The 21405-nt window shown below is 43.5% G+C and overlaps 2 protein-coding genes across 2 annotated transcripts; both read right to left on the reverse strand.

Moving 5' to 3' along the window:
* Nucleotides 1-2080: 2080 nt before the first annotated feature.
* On the reverse strand, nucleotides 2081-2962 carry LOC115704137 (uncharacterized). Its single transcript, XM_030631355.2, has 2 exons — nucleotides 2672-2962; nucleotides 2081-2401 (listed from the first exon to the last, which is right to left on the reverse strand). The coding sequence occupies exons 1-2, from the start codon at nucleotides 2960-2962 to the stop codon at nucleotides 2081-2083; spliced, it is 612 nt and encodes a 203-aa protein (XP_030487215.2).
* Nucleotides 2963-9610: 6648 nt separating this feature from the next.
* LOC133031391 (uncharacterized mitochondrial protein AtMg00810-like) lies at nucleotides 9611-20728 on the reverse strand. The gene is made up of 4 exons (XM_061104876.1): nucleotides 19838-20728; nucleotides 10216-10350; nucleotides 9779-9838; nucleotides 9611-9658 (listed from the first exon to the last, which is right to left on the reverse strand). The coding sequence occupies exons 1-4, from the start codon at nucleotides 20726-20728 to the stop codon at nucleotides 9611-9613; spliced, it is 1134 nt and encodes a 377-aa protein (XP_060960859.1).
* Between the last annotated feature and the right edge of the window lie 677 nt (nucleotides 20729-21405).

Below are 21405 nucleotides of genomic sequence, written 5' to 3' on the forward strand. Positions count from 1 at the left end.
TGAGAACTCCATCCAGAGAAAAGGCATTAAATCTAAGGATTCTTGACGAGGCAGTTCGGATAGGCCTGGACAGGCGAAAGGCGAATCCGAGCTGATCAGAAGCGGATCTGCCTAGGTTAAGGCCCTTGCTCACTACACCCGAAGACCAAACGAGGCAGGGAAATGCTCACCCATTATGTGAATCGGTCGGTACTTGAGGAGAACGAACAGCTGGATTGGCCGGACAATGACTTGTCTCTAAAGCTTGTTATGGGAGGAGTCCTGAAGGAACTTTCGAGGGTATGTCTAATTTCCTTTTGCCCTTCTTTAATTAGTTCAAATTTTAATGTCCTTTCTCTGTACAGATCGGTCTAAAGATGGCTTATGCTTATTCCCAAGCTAAGTCGGCTACCGCTAAGAACCTTGCCATTTCCAACACAATGCAGATAGAAGTGGACTTTACCAAGAAGGACGTCGAGGAAGCCCGTGTTCAACTTAGGGCTGTTCGGATGGAACTGGGAGGGGTCAATAAGAAACTCCTTGCTGCTGAGAATTAAGTGGTCGAACTGACGAAGGAGCTGCAGGACACGCCATCTACTGAGTAGCTTGAAGCCGATATTGCCTCTTTATCTAAGGAAGTGACCAGCCTTCAAGAGGAAATAGATGGTCTCCAGACCTTTTTTCCAGGCTGGAGGAAGAGAAGAAAGCTAGGGAGGAGGAGCTTGGGGCCGAAGTTAAGAAGCATAAGTCAGAGGCTGAGCAACAGAAGTCCGAAGTGGCAAGGCTCGGGGGGAAGGTGAATGCCTTAGAAGCAGCTGGTCTCGAGATTTTTTATGACTTTTGGAAGGCCAACCCCAAGGAAAATTTTGATTATTTGAGCAATTCCAAAGACATGTTTCTCGACTACTATGCTGCTTAGGCGGCCTACGTGGAATCCAAGGCGACCATTTCCACCTCTCCCATTTATCAAAGTGTTGAAGTTCCTCCTGCTCAGACAAATGATCCTCTAGCTCCAGCTAACCCAGTTGACCTGTACAAAGAGCATAGGACTCTAGTTGTTTGAATGCTCCCTTTTTCTATCTTTTTTTTTATCTGTTCGGCCATAAGGCCTTTTTTAAGACAAAGTACTGACCAAGCAATCTTTCAACTTGGAATATATTTTTCATTTTTTGAACAGCTAGCTGACTAGGCAGCCTTTAATCCTGGGTTTGAATGCTTTTGCTATCCTTAATGATTTTCATCTCTATTTATAATCATCGTGCAATTGTATTTGTTTTGTTTTTTACCAAATGCTTTGTACAACTATAGGTGCCCCCAAGTGACCGAGCAGACTTATGACTCTTGGTCACTTTTTATTTATTTTTACAAGTATACTTTCTTGTCTGTTCGGGGTTTTGGGTTTGACCCAACCTTTTGTACGCACTAGATGGTAAATTAATAACATGCTAATGCACTCAACTCAATTTGAATTTAAAATAAAATCTTTATTCACTTATTGATTGGGAATATGTCTGTTACCATAGTAACTTACATCAAAGCTATTATGCTGATCTGATCTGATCTTTAGCTTAACATGAACAAAACAATTTGTAGGAAATAAAAGTCGTACTTTCAATGGTGGTCATTCGACCTGAGTACTTAAGATTTTTATCCGAACCTTTGGGTGTGGTCCGCCCAGAAGGCGATTCACTTAAGAGCAAATGTTCTTTTGTTTCGTACTTGATATGGTCATCCGACCTGGTACTTATATTGGTAGTATTTTCTTAAATGTTCCCTGTTCCAATACCTTAGTACCAGAAAGAGTTGCATTTTTTCATCATACTTACCTAATTTGTATGCCCCTGATTCTAGAATTTCGACCACTTGATATGGTCCTTCCCAGTTAGGTCCGAGCACACCTGCCGTACTATCTTTGGTGTTCAAAAATACTCTTCATAGGACCATATCTCCCACAAATATTTATGTTCTTTCACTTGTTTGTTGAAATACCGAACTACTTTTTGATGATGGGCTATTAGTTTTAAGTTTGCTGTGGTTTGGTTCTCTTCAATTTCATCAAGTGATTCTGCCAGGAGTACATGATTGGCCTTTTAGCTATATGTTAATTTTTTGTGGGACGGTGGTTCGAGTTCTCGGGCAGCATAGCTTCATATCCATATGCCATGGCAAATGGAGTCTGTCCGATTGCTATTTTCTCAATTGTTCGGTACGACCATAGAACTTCAGGAAGTTCCTCCCACCAATTTCCTTTGGCGTCCTCAAGTCTCTTCTTTAAGGTATCCTTCAATGTCTTACTGAGTTGTTCAACTTGATCATTTTCTTGGGGATGCGCCACTGCGGAGAAACTTTTGATGATACCATGATTCGTACAGAAATCAGTAAAGGATTGGCTGTCAAACTGTTCGCCATTGTCCGAGACTATCTTGTACGGCAATCAGAACCGACAAATTATGTTTTTCACAATGAAGTCTTGCACTTTCTTGGACATGATGGTTGCTAATGGCTCGGCTTTTGTCCATTTAGTGAAGTAATCAACTGCAACCACTGCATACTGCACTCCACCTTTGCCTTTGGGCAATTATCGGTCGATTCCCCAAATGGCAAAAGGCCAAGGACTTTGCATCTGAGTTAGCTCGTTGGGCGATGCTCTAGGTATCTTCGAAAATCTCTGGCATTTATCACATTTTTTAACATAGGCCTTGGAATCTTCAGTCATCGTCGGCCAGAAGTAACCTTGTCTTAGGATTTTCTTAGAAAAACTATGTCTAGCAGCATGGTTGCCACAAAATCCATCATGTACTTCAGACAAAAGTCGTACAGCTTCTTCTTGTGTAACACACCTAAGCAATGGCATGGAAAATCCTCCCCTATACATAACTCCCTCTACTATGATGTATCGCGCAGCTTTCCTCCTCATTTTTCGAGCTTCATTACTATTATCTGGGAGTTCCTCAGTGTTGAGGTAGGCTGCTATTGGCGTCATCTAGTTCGGGGATGTATCAATCATTTAAATTTCTTTCGTGCCAGTGATACTAGGTTCTTCCAGAAACTAAATAGGAATCAAATTTTCTCTATCATTTACATTGCTGCTCGCAAGTCGAGCTAATGCATCAACAGTCGTGTTTTCTTCCCTTGAATTTTTCTTAGAGCGTAGCTTTTAAAATGTGCAACAGATCGTGTATTTTACTCATATATGCTATAATCTTTTCCCTTCGAGCCTCGTATTCTCCAGATACATGATTTACCACCAGCTGTGAATCACTACAGATCTCAATGTGCTCGACCTTCATATCCTGGGCTTGTTTTAGACCGGCGATAAGAGCTTCATATTCGGCCTCATTATTGGATCCCTTCAATCAAAATTTGACTGCATCGTGCAGGTGTTGCCCCCAGGTGTGACAAGAGCGATCCCTGTTGGGTTTTGTACCCTAAATAAAACCTATTTTAATATAATCAGATTTACTAATTAATAAAGATTAGAAATCACATTTTATGTTGCATGGTTCACATGATTTATTTCATGATTATATTTAATGTATAAATTATATTAAGTCCAGAACATATGTATTTGTTCATAATTATAGTGTCGTCAGCACAGTGAAACATAATCGTGGTTATATGTTCAAAAGTTTAATTCCCTGATTTGTCAGTTCACAAGATTTAGACTGACATGATAATCAGTGATAGGTATAATTACACCTTGGATAAGTGTTATGTCCTTTCGAGGGCATTGGCAAAGTTTACCAGTATCAGATGTGTTATCCAAAATTTTGCACTCTAACGTGGCATTACGAGAATGGTGACTCGTGGAGTCCGCTTGGAGCGTCTGCTCGGGAAGATAGACTGAGCAGGATGCCTCGCTGGCACATCCTGAGTAAGATATTCAGCGACCCGTGCAGAGCAATCAACACTTAGCGAATTCAGCTTTCGCATCATGAGTCATCAGCTCAATCCCTATAACTCAGGGATCAACTTACGTGGATACGGCATACACACGATCCAACTATCAGTGTATTCATCCTCAGTCCCACGATCCTTGCATTTAGCATTGATCACACGATCTTTCTGTTTATGCGCATTGTAACGACAGAGGAAACTCTTCCTCCTCAAGTTTCCCAGGCCTATAAATGGTGAGGTATGTTCACTGGGCAAGCGGACCGGGAGATTGAAAGTCAATACGCAGCTAAGCTAAGACTATATTATTATCTAAGAATTATATATTCAGAGATATTGTTCTAAGAGCTATAAGAAAAGGAATCTTCTTCCCTGTTCTTGAGTCAATACAAATAACGAGGATTAGGCTATTACCGAACTACTCGGGGCTGAACCTCTATAAATTTTATGTGTCTCACTATTGCTTTATTATATATTTGTTACAACATATCGTTTATCGCTTATAAAAAAGACTCATTGTTGGTTGCTAAAAGCGAAGTCAACATTTTGGTGCTTTCATTGAGAGAAGGATCACAAATTGCTCTTTTCGACACTCAACCGCCAACACGATGGTGCAAACTTGTAGAGGCTTGTCTCGCCCAAAAAATTCACAGACGCTAGATCTAGCATTATAGGACCCAGGGAGTTCAAGGGTTCCGCCTGCTGTCAATCTTGGATAGATGAGAAGCGTGGTGAATGGTGAAACAACTTCTGTTACTAAAACTACGCCTGGTGTGCGAGAGACTGGGAATAACATTTCGGCACAGAACCAGGGCATTCATAACACGATTGTTCTGCCTGGAACCAACGCCCAGACAACCATCGGAGATGCAACCGAATTGCAAAATCTCCGTGTCGCGCTCGGACTCATGCAGAGTCATAGCAACACTCTGCATCATGATCAGGATGAACTGCGTGCTGCAATAAATCTCGCATTTGACGAACAAAGGCGTCTGTTTGTTGAATGGAGAGATAAAGAGATGGAGGCATTAAGAGCTCACCATGCAGAGATCGAAGATTGCAGTGGGCAAGCTACCGTGTTGATACGAAGAGCCTACCAAACTGTAGGACAGCAAACGCCGAACGTCATTCCCCTGGGAAAAACGGAAGATGACCCCACGATGAATACTTCCCAGACAAATAATGGTCAGCCGCCCAATCCCCGGTTGCGAGTTTCACTCGTGAACAAAGAGGTAGGCGAGCAGACCTTGTCTAGGATTCATCAGGAGGAGCCATACCTGACTGTTCCAACCAGAATAATGGCATTATTCCACCTGTCAACCAAGCAAATCAATCGCTGAGACAACTAAGCTCTTTTGTGTTCGATAGGTTGGGAACAACCCATGACCTAAGGAACGATCTAAATAGAAGAAGGGGAACAGACGAGCAGAATACTACAACGATCGTGCAGTCCGGAGCCCATACTCAAATCCCCGCTCAGAAAGACGCTGACATAGTCCAAGTCGACCAGAATGCCGAACAAGTCAGCCAAGCCGTATAGGCCTAGCTTAACGAGTTGAAAAATATGTTTCATAGCATGGCCGGACAGTGTAACAATGATCTTAAGTTAGACCATGCTCACGGAACTCCCATCTCACCAAAGATCAATCTCCTGCCACTGGCTCACTTGTTCAAAATTCCAACGTGGAAGATGTATACTGGGAGAGAAGATCCTCTTTCCCATCTCAAGTACTTTGAGATGCAAATGGATTTACAAGGAGTACGGGGGGATGTATGCTGCAGAATCTTCCGTGCCACTCTTTCGGAAGCCCCACAGCAATGGTATTTCAAGTTGGCTCTTGGAAAGTTTAGTTCATGGAAAACCTTTTCTTCGTAATTCCATGCGCAATTGTCTTCCTCACGTTAGCTCCCATTGCATCTGGGAGATTTGGTCGAAGTAAAGCAACGACAAGGCGAGCCACTACGGGCGTACATCAGCAGATTCATGACGGAAGTGACCAAAGTTTCGCGGGTAACCGACGATGGAAAGTTATCCGCGATATTGGGGGGCATTGAAGTCCTCTGTGAACTATGGAAAGATATAAGGAAGAACGGGCCGGTAGACTCAATGAGTGATTTCCTTGACCGAGCCGAACGCTTCATCAAGCTTGAAGAAGCCATTCAACGAGCAGAAGGTGAGCAAAAGCTGGGCAAAGCGAAGGCTCCTTCCACTAGAACATCCGCCCAACTTCCCCACTATTCCAACAATTCAAGTGGCAAGCGTTCAAGCAACAACCACAAGCAAGGAAACGGGAAGAAAGGAAAGTTCACTGATAAATCTGGACAGACTCCCCGTGACCATGAAGAAAGATACCAACAAAAGGGACATGACAAAATTTTGTCGGTTCCATGGAGACTATGGCCACGACACCAGCAAATGTTATAATCCGAAGCAGGAAATTGAATTTCTGATCAAGAAAAACAACCCGCACCTGTAGAAGTATGTCAAGACCAACCAAGGTCAAAACAACCAGGATCTGCTACCTCCACCCATAGATGGACACTTACAAGTCATTATTGGAGGTCCGCACATCCCTGGAGATTTGAGCAAAGCTCGGGAGAGGTAAGCCCGGACACCTCAGCACGAGCAAGAAGAAGTCATCCTGGCCGTGGAAGAAAGGAAGCCCAAAGTTCGACGACCAAGAGAGCTGAAAGTCCTAATTTCTACCAGTTCATATTGATGATTCTTAGCAGATTAAATCTATGTTATGAATTAGAAATTAAAAACAATGAACACAGAATTTACAAGCTTCCTCTGCATTGGAAACGCATTCCAACCGAGTAGTGCTTGGGTTCCCTTGAACCGGGTACAGTAACTTTCACTAAACAATCAATTCAATTACAATATCCAGTTCTGATTCTTCAAATCAAACAAAGTAATCTAAATTGACTTTTATACAAAGTTACCTAATGCTTGAACAACCTCAAGCTTTGAGATCTAAACACATTTAGATCTCAAACACAAGAAACACACAGCTGAACAACCTTCAGCAAAGAATCTGAACTCCCTTCAGATCAAGCAGATTTGAACTTCATCTTCAACCTCAGGAAGATCTCTCGAACTTCAATCTGCACAAACAAGAACAAAAACAGAAAATATGTTGCCCTAGCAGAGCAAGAATCAAGAAGAAGATTCTAACAGAAGAGAGTTAATTAGTACAACGGTTTTGATCGAATTTATATACTAAAGATAATAAACCAGACTAACTAACCAACCAGCAAAGTACAGCTGGCACACTCTAACAAACTAGCAGAAAGCTGACATGGCACTAAAATGATATTAGTGAAAAACAGATGCAACTAACTCCAGAACAGATGTTAGAGACAACAAATACTGAACAAAAGCAATATCTAATTTGCCACACAAAACATGACACTTACAATCTCCCCCTTGGCAAATTATGATCAACGACAAACCACATTGAAATCATCAACAGTTTAGACATACGCAATACTAAAACACAGCCAGTATCCACAATATTAACACAAACCCCAAAAAAAACTGTGTACAATGTTTATATCAAAAGGTAAGAACAAAGTTTATATCAAAAGGTAAAATAACTCCCCCTCGATGATCATAATCAATCACTGCTGGAATATGAGACCAGAGGAGCACCAAGAATCCTTGAGTCACCACCAACTGGAGCAGAGACCGGAGCCACATTGGAAGGCTCCCCCTGAACAGCTGCCACAGTTGAGGGCTCCCCCTGGACTATAGCAGTGTGTGACGACTCCCCCTGAATATCAGTCCCAATATCCTCGCCTTGTTGAAACCAGGAATCAATCTCTTTGTCAATGCCAGCTGATGAAGAGACACCCTGAGCACCTTGAACATCAGCAGAGAAAGGGACGGGAGTGGCTGCAGACATTTGTGGCTGACTTTGTCCAGCAGATGGGTCTATGGCGGCAGGAGATGGAGAGAGACCAGGAGCAGGCTGATGCTGGTCAGATTCATCTGCAGAAGAGCTAGACACAATCCCCTGAGTATGAACAGCTGGAGAAGCTTCAGATTCCTTGAGTACATTGGCCATAGCAGTGAGAACATCAATGACCGATTTTTCAAAGCGACGTTGCCTGAGTTGGTCACGAGCATAGGAGGTGGCCAGATCAGTGACTGTGGCGAGCAACTGAGACTGCCAATTAGTGGAAGCAGCCCCATCTCGTGAAGAGGAAGGAACAGTTGTTGCAGCAGGTGAATCTTCCATTAGTGAAGCCCCAACAGCAGAAACATCCATGACTGATAGTGGAAGTGGTTTGCTATGCACAGGATTAAAGGATTTACCAATGGATGGAACCGGAAGAAGTTTGTCTTGCTCATAAACAACTGGAGAACCTCTTTTAACCACTCTGTTGATCAAGCTGGGATAAGGTAGGGTATGTTTGATACTTTTGGCAGAGGCAGAACTCATAATTCGATCATACATGAGTGTTGGAAGATCAATGCTGACCCCAGTACCTAAGGCATACAGAAATCTAGCTGTATTGTAGTTGATTGTGGAAATGTGAGAATTGGCCCACCAGTTAGACATGGCTATTTTATGAAGGATCCTGTAAAACTCGGAGAGAACCGTGACAGGTAACTCCTTCCCATTCCATACAAAATTAGGATTGCCAGTAATCTCAGCTCCTACAACCTTAAACTCTGGTTTATATTCATCATTAAATGTGGGATGGGTGATGGTTTTGATTTTCAGGACACAACTAATGGTGGAAGGAGCAAACCGAAACCTATTACCTCTAATATAAGCTAGATAAAGGAACTGACTCTTCCTATTTAGAATGCTTTCATCAAGGTTGGCATAAAACTCTCTCACCAGATTCTCATTTGGGGGTTGGAGATGAGTAACAGACAATGACCACCCACGAGACTCAATTAACTCCTTAATTCTAGGAAAATGCTTGAGCTTAACACGGTATTCAGGCCACAATGGGCGACGACATACATTTTCTTGAAATCTAAGCAGTTTATCATTAGAGTAAAATGGTGCATTGGACAGATTTTGCTCAGACACACTAGGTTCAGGAATTTTGGATTTCTTAGGCACTGACGAAGGAGTTGCATCAGAGGAAACATGTTTCCTTTTTGGGTGAGACTTTGGCAGAGGGGGCGGAGATGAGTCAGACTCAGTGGGAGGCATGGGGGAAGTGGTGGATGAGGGGGGAGCCTTAGTCGAGGCAAAGGGAATGGACATTGACCTAGTAAACCTTCTCGGAAGACTTACAGAGGAAGAAGGCTTACCTGGGATTGGTGTGCATGGAGGCGATTCTGACCTAGTGGGAGACGAGTGTGGTTGCACCGGTGGTGAGAGAGACGACGAGCCATCGCCAGTTAACGCAGACATTTTCACGAGACGCCCTGCCTTTTTGCCCATTGTTGCACAGCCAAGACACCCCAGAAACAGTAAAATCCACAGAGAAGTTGAACTGAGCTTAAGAAGATGAATAGTTTGAGTTGACAAGTTTGGTGAAAGCAAATGATTTTAAAAACAGATATTTATTACCATTTATGGAAAAAGACCAAACTGCCCTGATCATGATATAGAATGAAGCCCAAGCCCATTAACAAAAGAACAAAAAAAAACAACAGCCCAACTCGAGATAGGCAATACGTACCAAAAAAAACGACTTAGAGAAAAAAATTGTGAAAATTACCACATGTGAAAACAGACACTCAATTTGTTAAAAAAAATATAGCTCTTCAGAAACAAACACCCATGCTTTGAAAGACAATCTGTAAAAAGAACACCTACACAGGACAACAGCACTTAGAGCACAGGTAAGTTAGTCAATAAGATTTGAGAACAACAGGGATCAATATCATATGCATGAGAGGATAACAATTGACATATGAGCAAGGATGAATCACCCAACTACCATTTGTGTGTGAAGTGACCTCATGTGAAGCACCAAGAAGTTGATCAAGGCACTGCACTCATCTCAAACAAGACACTCAAAAGAAAAGAGAGTTGACTTGCCCCAGTTTTTTGTTTATTTTTTTTCAAAAAATTTCTTTCCCTTTTTCTAATGATTGATAGACACACACACTCTGGGTTTTGCCAACCAGTTGAGGCTTTCACTCTTTCAGGGAGATGTAGCCGTCATCCTTTAAATTTTTCTCTGAGAGTGACTCGAAAAGGAGCAAACTTTCCTAGGCACTCAAAGGTACAAGGATAGCTCTTCCCATTTCATCCAAGAAAGGTAGCCTTTGCAACTGGGGTAGTGAATGATTCTTCCCTAGACACAGCCAATTAATAATCCAAACACCATGTGAACTCCCTAGACTTAGAATATTGACCAACTTACCATAGCCAGAGGTTGTTGACTCATGTAAGATGCAACTTCCACAAGATCAGATAGTGCAAACTCCAATGGAGCTGTGAAGATGAGCAAAGGTGTGAGCATCCAGAGCCTTGGTGAATAAATCAGCAAGTTGAGCACCTGTGGACACATGAGTAATAGTCAACAATTTAGATTCAACCATGTAACACCCTAACTAATTTAGGCGTATTACGTGATTTTTAAACGTACTGTGCAGCTCGTTGCTAATCAACGAGGTTTATGGAAAAATGTGATTAATTAAAATTTTGCTTTTTCATTAAACTCATAAACCATTTTACCAAAAAGTCTCGGGATCCCGATTTATAAAAATATTTACAAACGTTTTTACTATTCAACTTTTACATCAAAATAAGGTCATCTAACGACCGTTACAAAAATCCCAGCCCTGCTGTCCCGAGGATCGTACGCTCCAGGCCTAACCGCCCCGACATGTACAATCCCATAAGCTCGCTCACGGTCCATCAGCAACTGCCTTGCCTTTACCTACACATGCAACGTAAACTGTGAGTCGACAGACTCAGTAAGAAAAGCATAATAATATCATACATAAAGCTGACTGCCGTGTCCAACACGATGCGAGTCCCGCCACTGCCATGTCCAACATGGTGCCGAGCACTACTTGCCATGTCCAACATGGTACCGAGTTTTGAACGTTCGGGGGACGGTACTATTGACAAGTATCCTCTGATCGGTCGAGCCGGTCATACTCGGCTGCTGGTCATACTCCGGCTGTACCGACGGGATAGGTCAATAGCCCGAACCACCAACCGGTGTCGGCTGATCGGTCGAACCGGTCATACTCATTCTTGGTCATACTCCGGCTGTACCGACGTGACGGGGTTGGGTGGTTCGAAGCCTAAATACATATCTAATGTAAACTAACAGGGTTCCTACATGCACGCTAAACATGTAATCTACATATGCATCTTGTTATACTAATCTTACTCCGGATTCCGATTTCGGGTGTGCTGGTCAACCCGACTAGGAACGAAGCCGAACGGCGGATTCTTTTGGCTCCTAAACCATAAAAACCACAACGCTATAAGTGACACGCTAAATCACTTCTAGGGGACTAAAACTCGAAACTAAAAGTTTCCCTATCGATAAAAAGCATGGCAATACCCCTAAAAACCCAAAAACGAGGAAAACTAGGGTTCTGAAAAATCCCCCATCCGGAAGTCCGGTTGCCCAACCGGAATTCCGGTTCTGGGAAAATCTGAACCCCCATCCGGAATTCCGGATGCTCAACCGGAATTCCGGTTCCTCGCAGGCAGCAACCAAAACTCCCATATCTTGACCAATTCGAACCCAAATGGTCCCAAACTTTCCAGACCTCCTACATAGGTCCCAAATGACCATTCCAAGGCCTCAAACCTACCCAGAAACCTCACAAGCAAATTTCACCATTGAAGACCAAGCTTTGAGTTCAAGAACTCAAACTTGGTTAAACCCTCTAGCATGCACCCTAGCCTAGTTAATTCTACTTAACTAAGCATTAAAACACCTCTGCAAACTAACAATAACAACCAGCAATAACACAGAAACTAAACATGGCATTTTCTCACAAAAATCATCAATTTTCACATATAATTTAAAAGCTTGAACAACCTAGCTACTCATGCTTCAAATAACTCATTTATCATCAAAAATCATGCTTGAATCCATAACTAACAACAAAATTACAGCAGCAAGAACATTTCACAATCACATGCATTTTCAACACTTTTTCACTTAAAAATTCAAGAAAACATAGAAGGACAAGTTCAAAGATCTTACCTACAATTGAATCACACTAAGAGAAGGAGAAAATCACAAGCAATTGAAGAGAAAATCCCTGCCCTAGCAGCCAACACCAAGCCGAAATGAAGAAAAGAAAAGAGAGCTTCCTTTTTTCTAAGTTTTTTCTATTTTTTTGTTAAGTGTAAAGTTGAGAGAAAATAAAGGTTTGCATGCATATAATACTTTATTTCAGCCAAGAAAATAATTAAAATTAACATTTAATTTCCATTTAAAAAAAATCACATAAGACAAAATATCATTGGGGCAAAAAGACCATTTTGCCCCTCCATACTAAAACCACAAGATAACCACTAAAGGGGTATTTTGGGGACATTCTAAATTCCCGGCCATTCCCGACATTCCCAATGTCTAAAACCCGTCCCCAAAATACTAACATACTAAGTTGTGATTTCTACTGAGCCAAACGCCGCGTTCCAAAATACCGGACACCGGAAATGCGAAATATAAAACCGCCGATAACATAATTATGCATATCTGAATTCCATAAATAACAATGATAAATTATTTAAATAGCTATAAATAATTTCCTGATTAACATAAATAACTGCTAATTTCCAAATTAACTAAGCGGGCTTTACAACTATCCCCCCCTTAAAAGGATTTCGTCCCCGAAATCTAACTCCGAATAACTACGGATATTGAGCTCGCATATACCGATTCTAGCTCCCAAGTGGCTTCTTCCACCTTCTTGTTTCTCCGCAGAACCTTGACCAACGCTATGGTCTTATTCGAAGGACTTTATCCTTTCTATCCGGGATGCCGCACTTTCGTTCCTCATAGGACATATCCGACCGGAAGCCGAAGGCTCTCATAAGCCGATTATATGAGAGGGGTCTGAAACGTATTTTCTCAACATTGAGACATGAAATACGTTGTGCACTGCTGATAAAGCTGGAGGCAATGCTAACCGATATGCCACTTGACCTATCTTCTCGAGAATCTCGAAAGGTCCTGTAAATCTAGGGCATAACTTGCCTCTTTTCCCGAAACGTTTAATCCCCTTCATCGGAGATACTCGCAAAAACACATGGTCCCCTACTCGGAACTCAACATCTCGACGTTTCGGATCTGCGTAACTCTTCTGTCTGCTCTGGGAGGCAAGCATTCTAGCTTTGATCTTTTCTATTGCCTCATTGGTCCGCTGAACTGATTCTGGACCTAGGTATTTCCTCTCCCCTGTCTCATCCCAGTGGATAGGGGATCTACATTTCCTACCGTACAACAGTTCGTAGGGTGCCATCCCTATCGTACTCTGGTAACTGTTGTTATACGAGAACTCCACTAACGGTAGGTATTTACTCCATGAACCCTCGAAGTCCATAACACAGGCTCTCAGCATATCCTCTAATATCTGAATTGTCCTTTCGGACTGACCATCTGTCTGAGGATGGAATGCCGTGCTGAATTTTAGTTTCGTACCCATTGCCCGTTGCAAACTTTGCCAAAATTTAGAGGTGAATTTCGGATCCCTGTCCGAAACTATAGATTTCGGTACCCCGTGAAGTCTCACTATTTCCCTGACATATAACTCTGCCAACTGATCCACTGTAAACGTTGTTCTAACCGGCAGAAAATGAGCAGATTTCGTAAATCGATCCACCACTACCCAGATGGAGTCATACATACCCGTGGTCCTAGGTAACCCGACCACAAAATCCATCGCAATATCCTCCCATTTCCACTCTGGTAGGGTTAGAGGCTGCAACAACCCTGCTGGTCTCTGATGTTCAGCCTTGATCTGCTGACACGTGAGGCATCTCGAAACGAATTCTACCAAATTCTTCTTCATACCGCTCCACCAGAAGTACGGTTTCAAATCTTGGTACATCTTGGTGGTGCCGGGATGTAGAGAATATGGAGTAGAATGAGCCTCCTCAAAGATCTCGTTCCTCAAGTCCACACTGTTCGGGACACAAACCCTGGCTTTATACAAAAGCATTCCACTAGCTGACACTGAAAAGTCCTTGGCTTGACCAGCCAATACCTCATCTCGGATCTTCACTAACTCCGGATCTGTCGTCTGAGCAATCTTTATTCTTTCTAACAGATCAGATTGCAGCGTTAAGTTGTGAAGCTGGCCTACCACAAACTCAATGCTGGATCTAACCATATCCTCTGCTAGCTGAGGTGAGATCTGAACCATGCTAGCCACTTGCCCGGGACCCTTTCTGCTCAGGGCATCGGCCACTACATTGGCTTTCCCGGGATGGTAAAGGATCTCACAATCGTAGTCCTTCACTAATTCCAACCAACGCCTTTGTCTCATGTTCAAATCTTTCTGAGTAAAGAAATACTTGAGACTTTTATGGTCGGTATAGATCTCGCACTTTTCACCATACAAGTAATGCCGCCAAATCTTCAGTGCAAAAACCACTGCGGCCAATTCTAAATCATGAGTCGGGTATCGCTGTTCATAATCCTTTAACTGACGGGAGGCATAAGCGATAACCCGATCGGCTTGCATCAATACGCACCCCAAACCCTATTTGGATGCGTCACAATAGACCACGAACTTCTCCTCGTCCGAAGGCAAAGCTAGTACCGGTGCAGTAATCAATCTCTGTTTCAGTTCCTGAAAACTAGCTTCGCATTTATCTGTCCAGATAAATCGCTGATTCTTCTTTGTAAGCTCGGTTAGGGGCATAGAAATTTTGGAGAACCCCTCCACGAACCTACGGTAGTACCCAGCTAATCCCAAAAAGCTTCTGATCTCATCCTTGTCTTCGGTCTCGGCCAATCCTCGACGGATTCGATCTTCCCGGGATCCACCTTGATCCCGTCCTTACCCACAATGTGTCCTAGGAAGGACACACGAGACAACGTAACTCACATTTCTTGAACTTGGCGTAGAGTCTATGTTCTCGAAGTCGTTGCAGTACCATCTGAAGATGTAATTCATGCTCCTCTTCTGACTGAGAGTACACGAGGATGTCGTCGATAAACACAATAACACAGATATCGAGGAAATCCTTGAATACTCTATTCATCAGGTCCATGAATGCTGCAGGAGCATTGGTTAGTCCGAATGACATAACCAGGAACTCGTAGTGTCCATACCTAGTGCGGAAAGCCGTCTTTAGAATGTCCTCCTCTCGGATCCTCAACTGATGATAACCCGAACGGAGATCAATCTTAGAGAAGACCGTCTTCCCCTGAAGCTGATCGAACAAGTCATCGATCCTAGGTAATGGATATTTGTTCTTCACCATCAGCTTGTTCAACTCTCTGTAGTCGATGCACATCCTCATAGATCCATCCTTCTTCTTCACGAACAAAACCGGGGCTCCCCAAGGTGACACACTGGGCCGAATGAACCCTAGGTCAAGCAACCCTTGGAGCTGAATCTTCAATTCCTTAAGTTCGAGTGGAGCCATCCTATACGGGGCTTTAGAAACCGGATCCACCCCTGGTGCCAAGTCAATCACGAAGTCAATCTCCCGCTGAGGTGGTAACCCTGGAAGTTCTTCGGGAAAAACGTCCAAAAATTCCCGAACCACGCTGATGTCCTCTGGCCGAATGGTGTCTGGCCGAGTGGTGTCCACCACCACGGCCAGAAACCCTGAGCACCCACCGTGCAATAATTCTCTCGCTGACATAGCCGAGATCACCGGGATCCGAGATCCCTGAACCGAACCCACAAATACGAACGGTTCTTCACTTTCCGGTTGGAAGACCACCATCTTCCTCTTGCAATCAATGCTCGCCGAATATTTAGATAGGAAATCCATTCCTAAAATAATATCAAATTCGACTAAGCTCATCTCTATCAGATCAGCGCTCAACTCTCTACCATCTATCCTGATCGGCATAGACCTAATCCACCTATTGGAGATAACCAATTCTCCGGAGTAACAGGGTTCCAAACCCTGACTCATATCTATCAAAGGGTCTACCCAACTTACTAAAGACTCTGGCCGCTACATAAGAACGTGTAGCCCCAGAATCAAACAGCACTGAATAAAGCGAGTCGTTAATAAGAATCTGACCTGTAACAACTGATGGGTGGCATCCGCATCGGCTGCGTGATCGCGAATACCCCGGCCGGAGTGGGCATCGCCGGAGCTCTCGGTGCTTCGGCGGAGCCGGGGACATTCCCTCTTGAAGTGCCGGGCATGCCACAATGAAAGCATCCTGCCCCTTGCACTCTCCCCGATGGTGCCTCTTGCGGCTAGGGCACTCGGATAGGAGAAGCGAGTCTCATTACCACCGGGACGACTCCCTCCGTTCGGTTCCCCGGAACCTCTTGTTCTGACTCGAGCCGCCGGAAGCAGTGGGTGCCCTCTTCCTCTGATCAATGGCCGAACCACTACTCCCCCTGCTGAAGCCTGATGCAGGAGGGGTAGGAGCTCCGCCACCAACCGGAGTACTAGCTGACTCTGACATGCACCCCACTGCGCCCTCAGCTCGCAGTGCCTTCTCCACCATCTGAGCGTAGGTGGTGCTGTCGTCTGTGGTAATCATCAGGTCATGCCTGATCTTGGGATGCAACCCGTCCAGATACTTCTCCTTTCTGCTGAAGTCGGTCGGCACGATTCCCGAGGCTAACCTCGCCAACCGGTCAAACTGAGTTGTATACTCAGTGACACTCATGTTCTCCCGCTGGGTCAGGTGAACGAATTCCTTTCTCTTGGCGCTTCTAACCGCCTCGTTGTAGTACTTCGCGTTGAAGAGTTCCTGGAACCTCTCCCAAGTCATGGTGGTGACATCGTGAATCTGAGACACCATGTCCCACCATACCAGGGCATCCTCCTGGAACTGAAATGTGGCGCACACCACTCTGTCGTTGCCGGTGACACCCATAAAGTTCAGAATTCTGGTGATCACCGTAAGCCACTGCTCGGCTTTCGACACATCTGGACCTCCCAGGAATACCGGAGGTGCTTGTTTCCGGAACCTCTCATACAAAGGCTCCAATCTATGGGCCGCCACTACCATCTCGGCCTGGGCAGCAGGGGCAGGTGCCACTGGAACTACTGGCACTGGAACTGCAGGAGCACCCTGCTGTCTCAACCTCTGAATCTCGAGGTCTTGCTCTTCGATCCTGGCTTGCATCTCCGCAAACCGCAACTCCCAGTTCGGGGCTCCCTGATCGGCTGGGGGAGCCTGGGCAGCCTGTGGCGGGTTCTCATCACCCCGACCACGAGCCCTGCCTCGGGGACCTCTACCTCGGCCCCTAGCAGGTGGGGGAAACCGAGCTCCCTCTCCCTGATTCGACCCCACTGAGTTGCCTCGACTCCTGGTAGTCCGCCTGGCGTCCATCTAGTTAGAACCGCCTGCGAAACCAAGAGTTGGCATATCAGGTCGTATTCAAGGCGAGCTTACTAATGCCGCTTAATTTGGAAATTAGAAATGAAACATGCGCCTATTCTACTATCAGGCTACTAACATGCTTCCTAACAGGCTTTTCTTTTTCATAACTGAATAAAATAAACTACTAAAGCAATAAAGGCTTACTGAACCGTGAACCGAGCTAGCTGGCGATGATGATTGTACATGTCGTGACGATCTTCGGAAGACAACACAGCGGCTACGATACCAAGTTGTAACACCCTAACTAATTTAGGCGTATTACGTGATTTTTAAACGTACTGTGCAGCTCGTTGCTAATCAACGAGGTTTATGGAAAAATGTGATTAATTAAAATTTTGCTTTTTCATTAAACTCATAAACCATTTTACCAAAAAGTCTCGGGATCCCGATTTATAAAAATATTTACAAACGTTTTTACTATTCAACTTTTACATCAAAATAAGGTCATCTAACGACCGTTACAAAATCCCGGCCTGTTGTCCCGAGGATCGTACGCTCCAGGCCTAACCGCCCCGAGCATGTACAATCCCATAAGCTCGCTCACGGTCCATCAGCAACTGCCTTGCCTTTACCTACACATGCAACGTAAGCTGTGAGTCGACAGACTCAGTAAGAAAAGCATAATAATATCATACATAAAACTGACTGCCGTGTCCAACACGATACTGAGTCCCGCTACTGCCATGTCCAACATGGTACTGAGCACTACTGCCATGTCCAACATGGTACCGAGTTTTCAACGTTCAGGGGACGGTACTATTGACAAGTATCCTCCTGATCGGTCGAACCGGTCATACTCATTCTTGGTCATACTCCGGCACATGTCTGCAGACGGGATAGGTCAATAGCCCGAACCACCAACCGGTGTCGGCTGATCGGTCGAACCGGTCATACTCCGGCTGCTGGTCATACTCCAGCCTGTACCGACGTGACAGGGTTGGGTGGTTCGAAGCCTAAATACATATCTAATGTAAACTAACAGGCTTCCTACATGCACGCTAAACATGTAATCTACATATGCATACTGTTATACTAATCTTACCTGGATTCCGATTTCAGGTGTGCGGTCAACTCGTTGGAACTGAAGCTGAACGGCGGATTACTGGCTCCTAAACCATAAAAACCACAACGCTATAAGTGACACGCTAAATCACTTCCCGGGGACTAAAACTCGAAACTAAAAGTTTCCCTATCGATAAAAAGCATGGCAATACCCCTAAAAACCCAAAAACGAGGAAAACTAGGGTTCTGAAAAATCCCCCATCCGGAAGTCCGGTTGCCCAACCGGAATTCCGGTTCTGGGAAAATCCGAACCCCCATCCGGAATTCCGGATGCTCAACCGGAATTCCGGTTCCTCGCAGGCAGCAACCAAAACTCCCATATCTTGACCAATTCGAACCCAAATGGTCCCAAACTTTCCAGACCTCCTACATAGGTCCCAAATGACCATTCCAAGGCCTCAAACCTACCCAGAAACCTCACAAGCAAATTTCACCATTGAAGACCAAGCTTTGAGTTCAAGAACTCAAACTTGGTTAAACCCTCTAGCATGCACCCTAGCCTAGTTAATTCTACTTAACTAAGCATTAAAACACCTCTGCAAACTAACAATAACAACCAGCAATAACACAGAAACTAAACATGGCATTTTCTCACAAAAATCATCAATTTTCACATATAATTTAAAAGCTTGAACAACCTAGCTACTCATGCTTCAAATAACTCATTTATCATCAAAAATCATGCTTGAATCCATAACTAACAACAAAATTACAGCAGCAAGAACATTTCACAATCACATGCATTTTCAACACTTTTTCACTTAAAAATTCAAGAAAACATAGAAGGACAAGTTCAAAGATCTTACCTACAATTGAATCACACTAAGAGAAGGAGAAAATCACAAGCAATTGAAGAGAAAATCCCTGCCCTAGCAGCCAACACCAAGCCGAAATGAAGAGAAAGAAAAGAGAGCTTCCTTTTTTCTAAGTTTTTTCTATTTTTTTGTTAAGTGTAAAGTTGAGAGAAAATAAAGGTTTGCATGCATATAATACTTTATTTCAGCCAAGAAAATAATTAAAATTAACATTTAATTTCCATTTAAAAAAAATCACATAAGACAAAATATCAATGGGGCAAAAAGACCATTTTGCCCCTCCATACTAAAACCACAAGATAACCACTAAAGGGGTATTTTTGGGACATTCTAAATTCCCGGCCATTCCCGACATTCCCAATGTCTAAAACCCGTCCCCAAAATACTAACATACTAAGTTGTGATTTCTACTGAGCCAAACGCCGCGTTCCAAAATACCGGACACCGGAAATGCGAAATATAAAAACTGCTGATAACATAATTATGCATATCTGAATTCCATAAATAACAATGATAAATTATTTAAATAGCTATAAATAATTTCCTGATTAACATAAATAACTGCTAATTTCCAAATTAACTAAGCGGGCTTTACAAACCATATGTCGAATGAAATGATAACGTATGTCTATATGTTTTGTACGTGAGTGCTGAACTGGGTTTTTGGAAATGTTAATGGCACTTGTACTATCACAATATAGGACCAATGAGTTCTGAGGAAACCCATAATCAGTAACCATTTTATTAAGCCAGATCAGTTGAGTACAACAGCTTCCAGCTGCGATATACTCAGCTTCTGCAGTGGAGAGGGAAATGGAGTTTTGTTTTTTGCTTAACCATGACACAAGGTTATTTCCCAAGTAAAAACACCCTCCCGACGTACTTTTCCTATCATCTAAGCTCCCAGCCCAATCAGAGTCACTGTATCCAACAATAGACATGTTGGTATCTCTGGAGTACCACAAGCCAAACTCTGAAGTTCCAGATAGGTATTTAAAGATACGCTTAACAGCAGACAGATGAGACTGTTTGGGATTAGCTTGATAACGAGCACACAAGCCTACACTAAAGCAAATGTCAGGTCTACTGGCTGTCAAATATAGAAGACTACCTATCATTCCTCTATATAGGGTGGGATCAACAGACTCACCAGACTCATCTCGGCTAAGTTTGGTAGTAGTACTTAAAGGGGTAGGGGCATGTTTAGTGTGATCTAAGCCAAACTTCTCAAGCATTTTTCTAACATATTTGGACTGTGAGATAAAAATACCTTGATCAGTTTGCTTAATCTGTAGACCTAAAAAGAAACTCAGATCCCCTATAAGACTCATTTCAAATTCACTAGTCATGAGATCAACAAATTTGACAACTTCCTTTTCACAAGTAGACCCAAAAATGATGTCATCAACATAAATTTGAGCTACAAAAATACCTGGTTGCAAGAGCTTAATAAAAAGAGTGTTATCAATGAGTACCTCCAGCAAACCCATTTGCAAGAAGGAAGGAGGTTAACCTGTCATACCATGCTCACAGGAGCTTGTTTAAGCCCATATAGAGCTTTCTTGAGTTTATAGACATGCTCTGGGAACTTCGGGTCCTCAAATCCTTTGGGCTGTTTCACATAGACCTCCTCCTGTAGGACTCCATTGAGAAAGGCACTTTTGACATCCATTTGGTGAAGTTTGAATTTCAAGAAGCATGCCACAGCTAACAGTAACCGAATAGACTCAAGTCTAGCCACGGGTGCAAAAGTTTCTTCAAAATCAACCCCTTCCACTTGATTGTAGCCTTGAGCAACTAACCTGGCCTTATTTCGAACCACTGTCCCGAACTCATCAGATTTGTTCTTGAAGAGCCATTTGGTTCCTATAATGTTTACTCCATCAGGTTTAGGAACTAGGATCCACACTCAGTTTCTTTTGAACTGCCCCATTTCATCCTGCATTGCATTGTTCCAGAAATCATCCAGAAGAGCCTCAGTTACATTTTGAGGTTCTACCAGAGACACATAGCAAGCAAATGCAATAACATTTAGCACCTTGCGACGAGTGACCATAGTTGCATTTGGGTCCCCAATGACAATTGTGGGAGGATGAGCTTTTTGAATCCAAGACGGGGGACCCTTCTTATATAATCGAGAGTGAGGTGAGGACATTGCATCCTTGCT

The sequence above is a fragment of the Cannabis sativa genome, chromosome 9 (genome assembly GCF_029168945.1).
Source record: "Cannabis sativa cultivar Pink pepper isolate KNU-18-1 chromosome 9, ASM2916894v1, whole genome shotgun sequence".
Classification (NCBI taxonomy): domain Eukaryota; kingdom Viridiplantae; phylum Streptophyta; class Magnoliopsida; order Rosales; family Cannabaceae; genus Cannabis; species Cannabis sativa.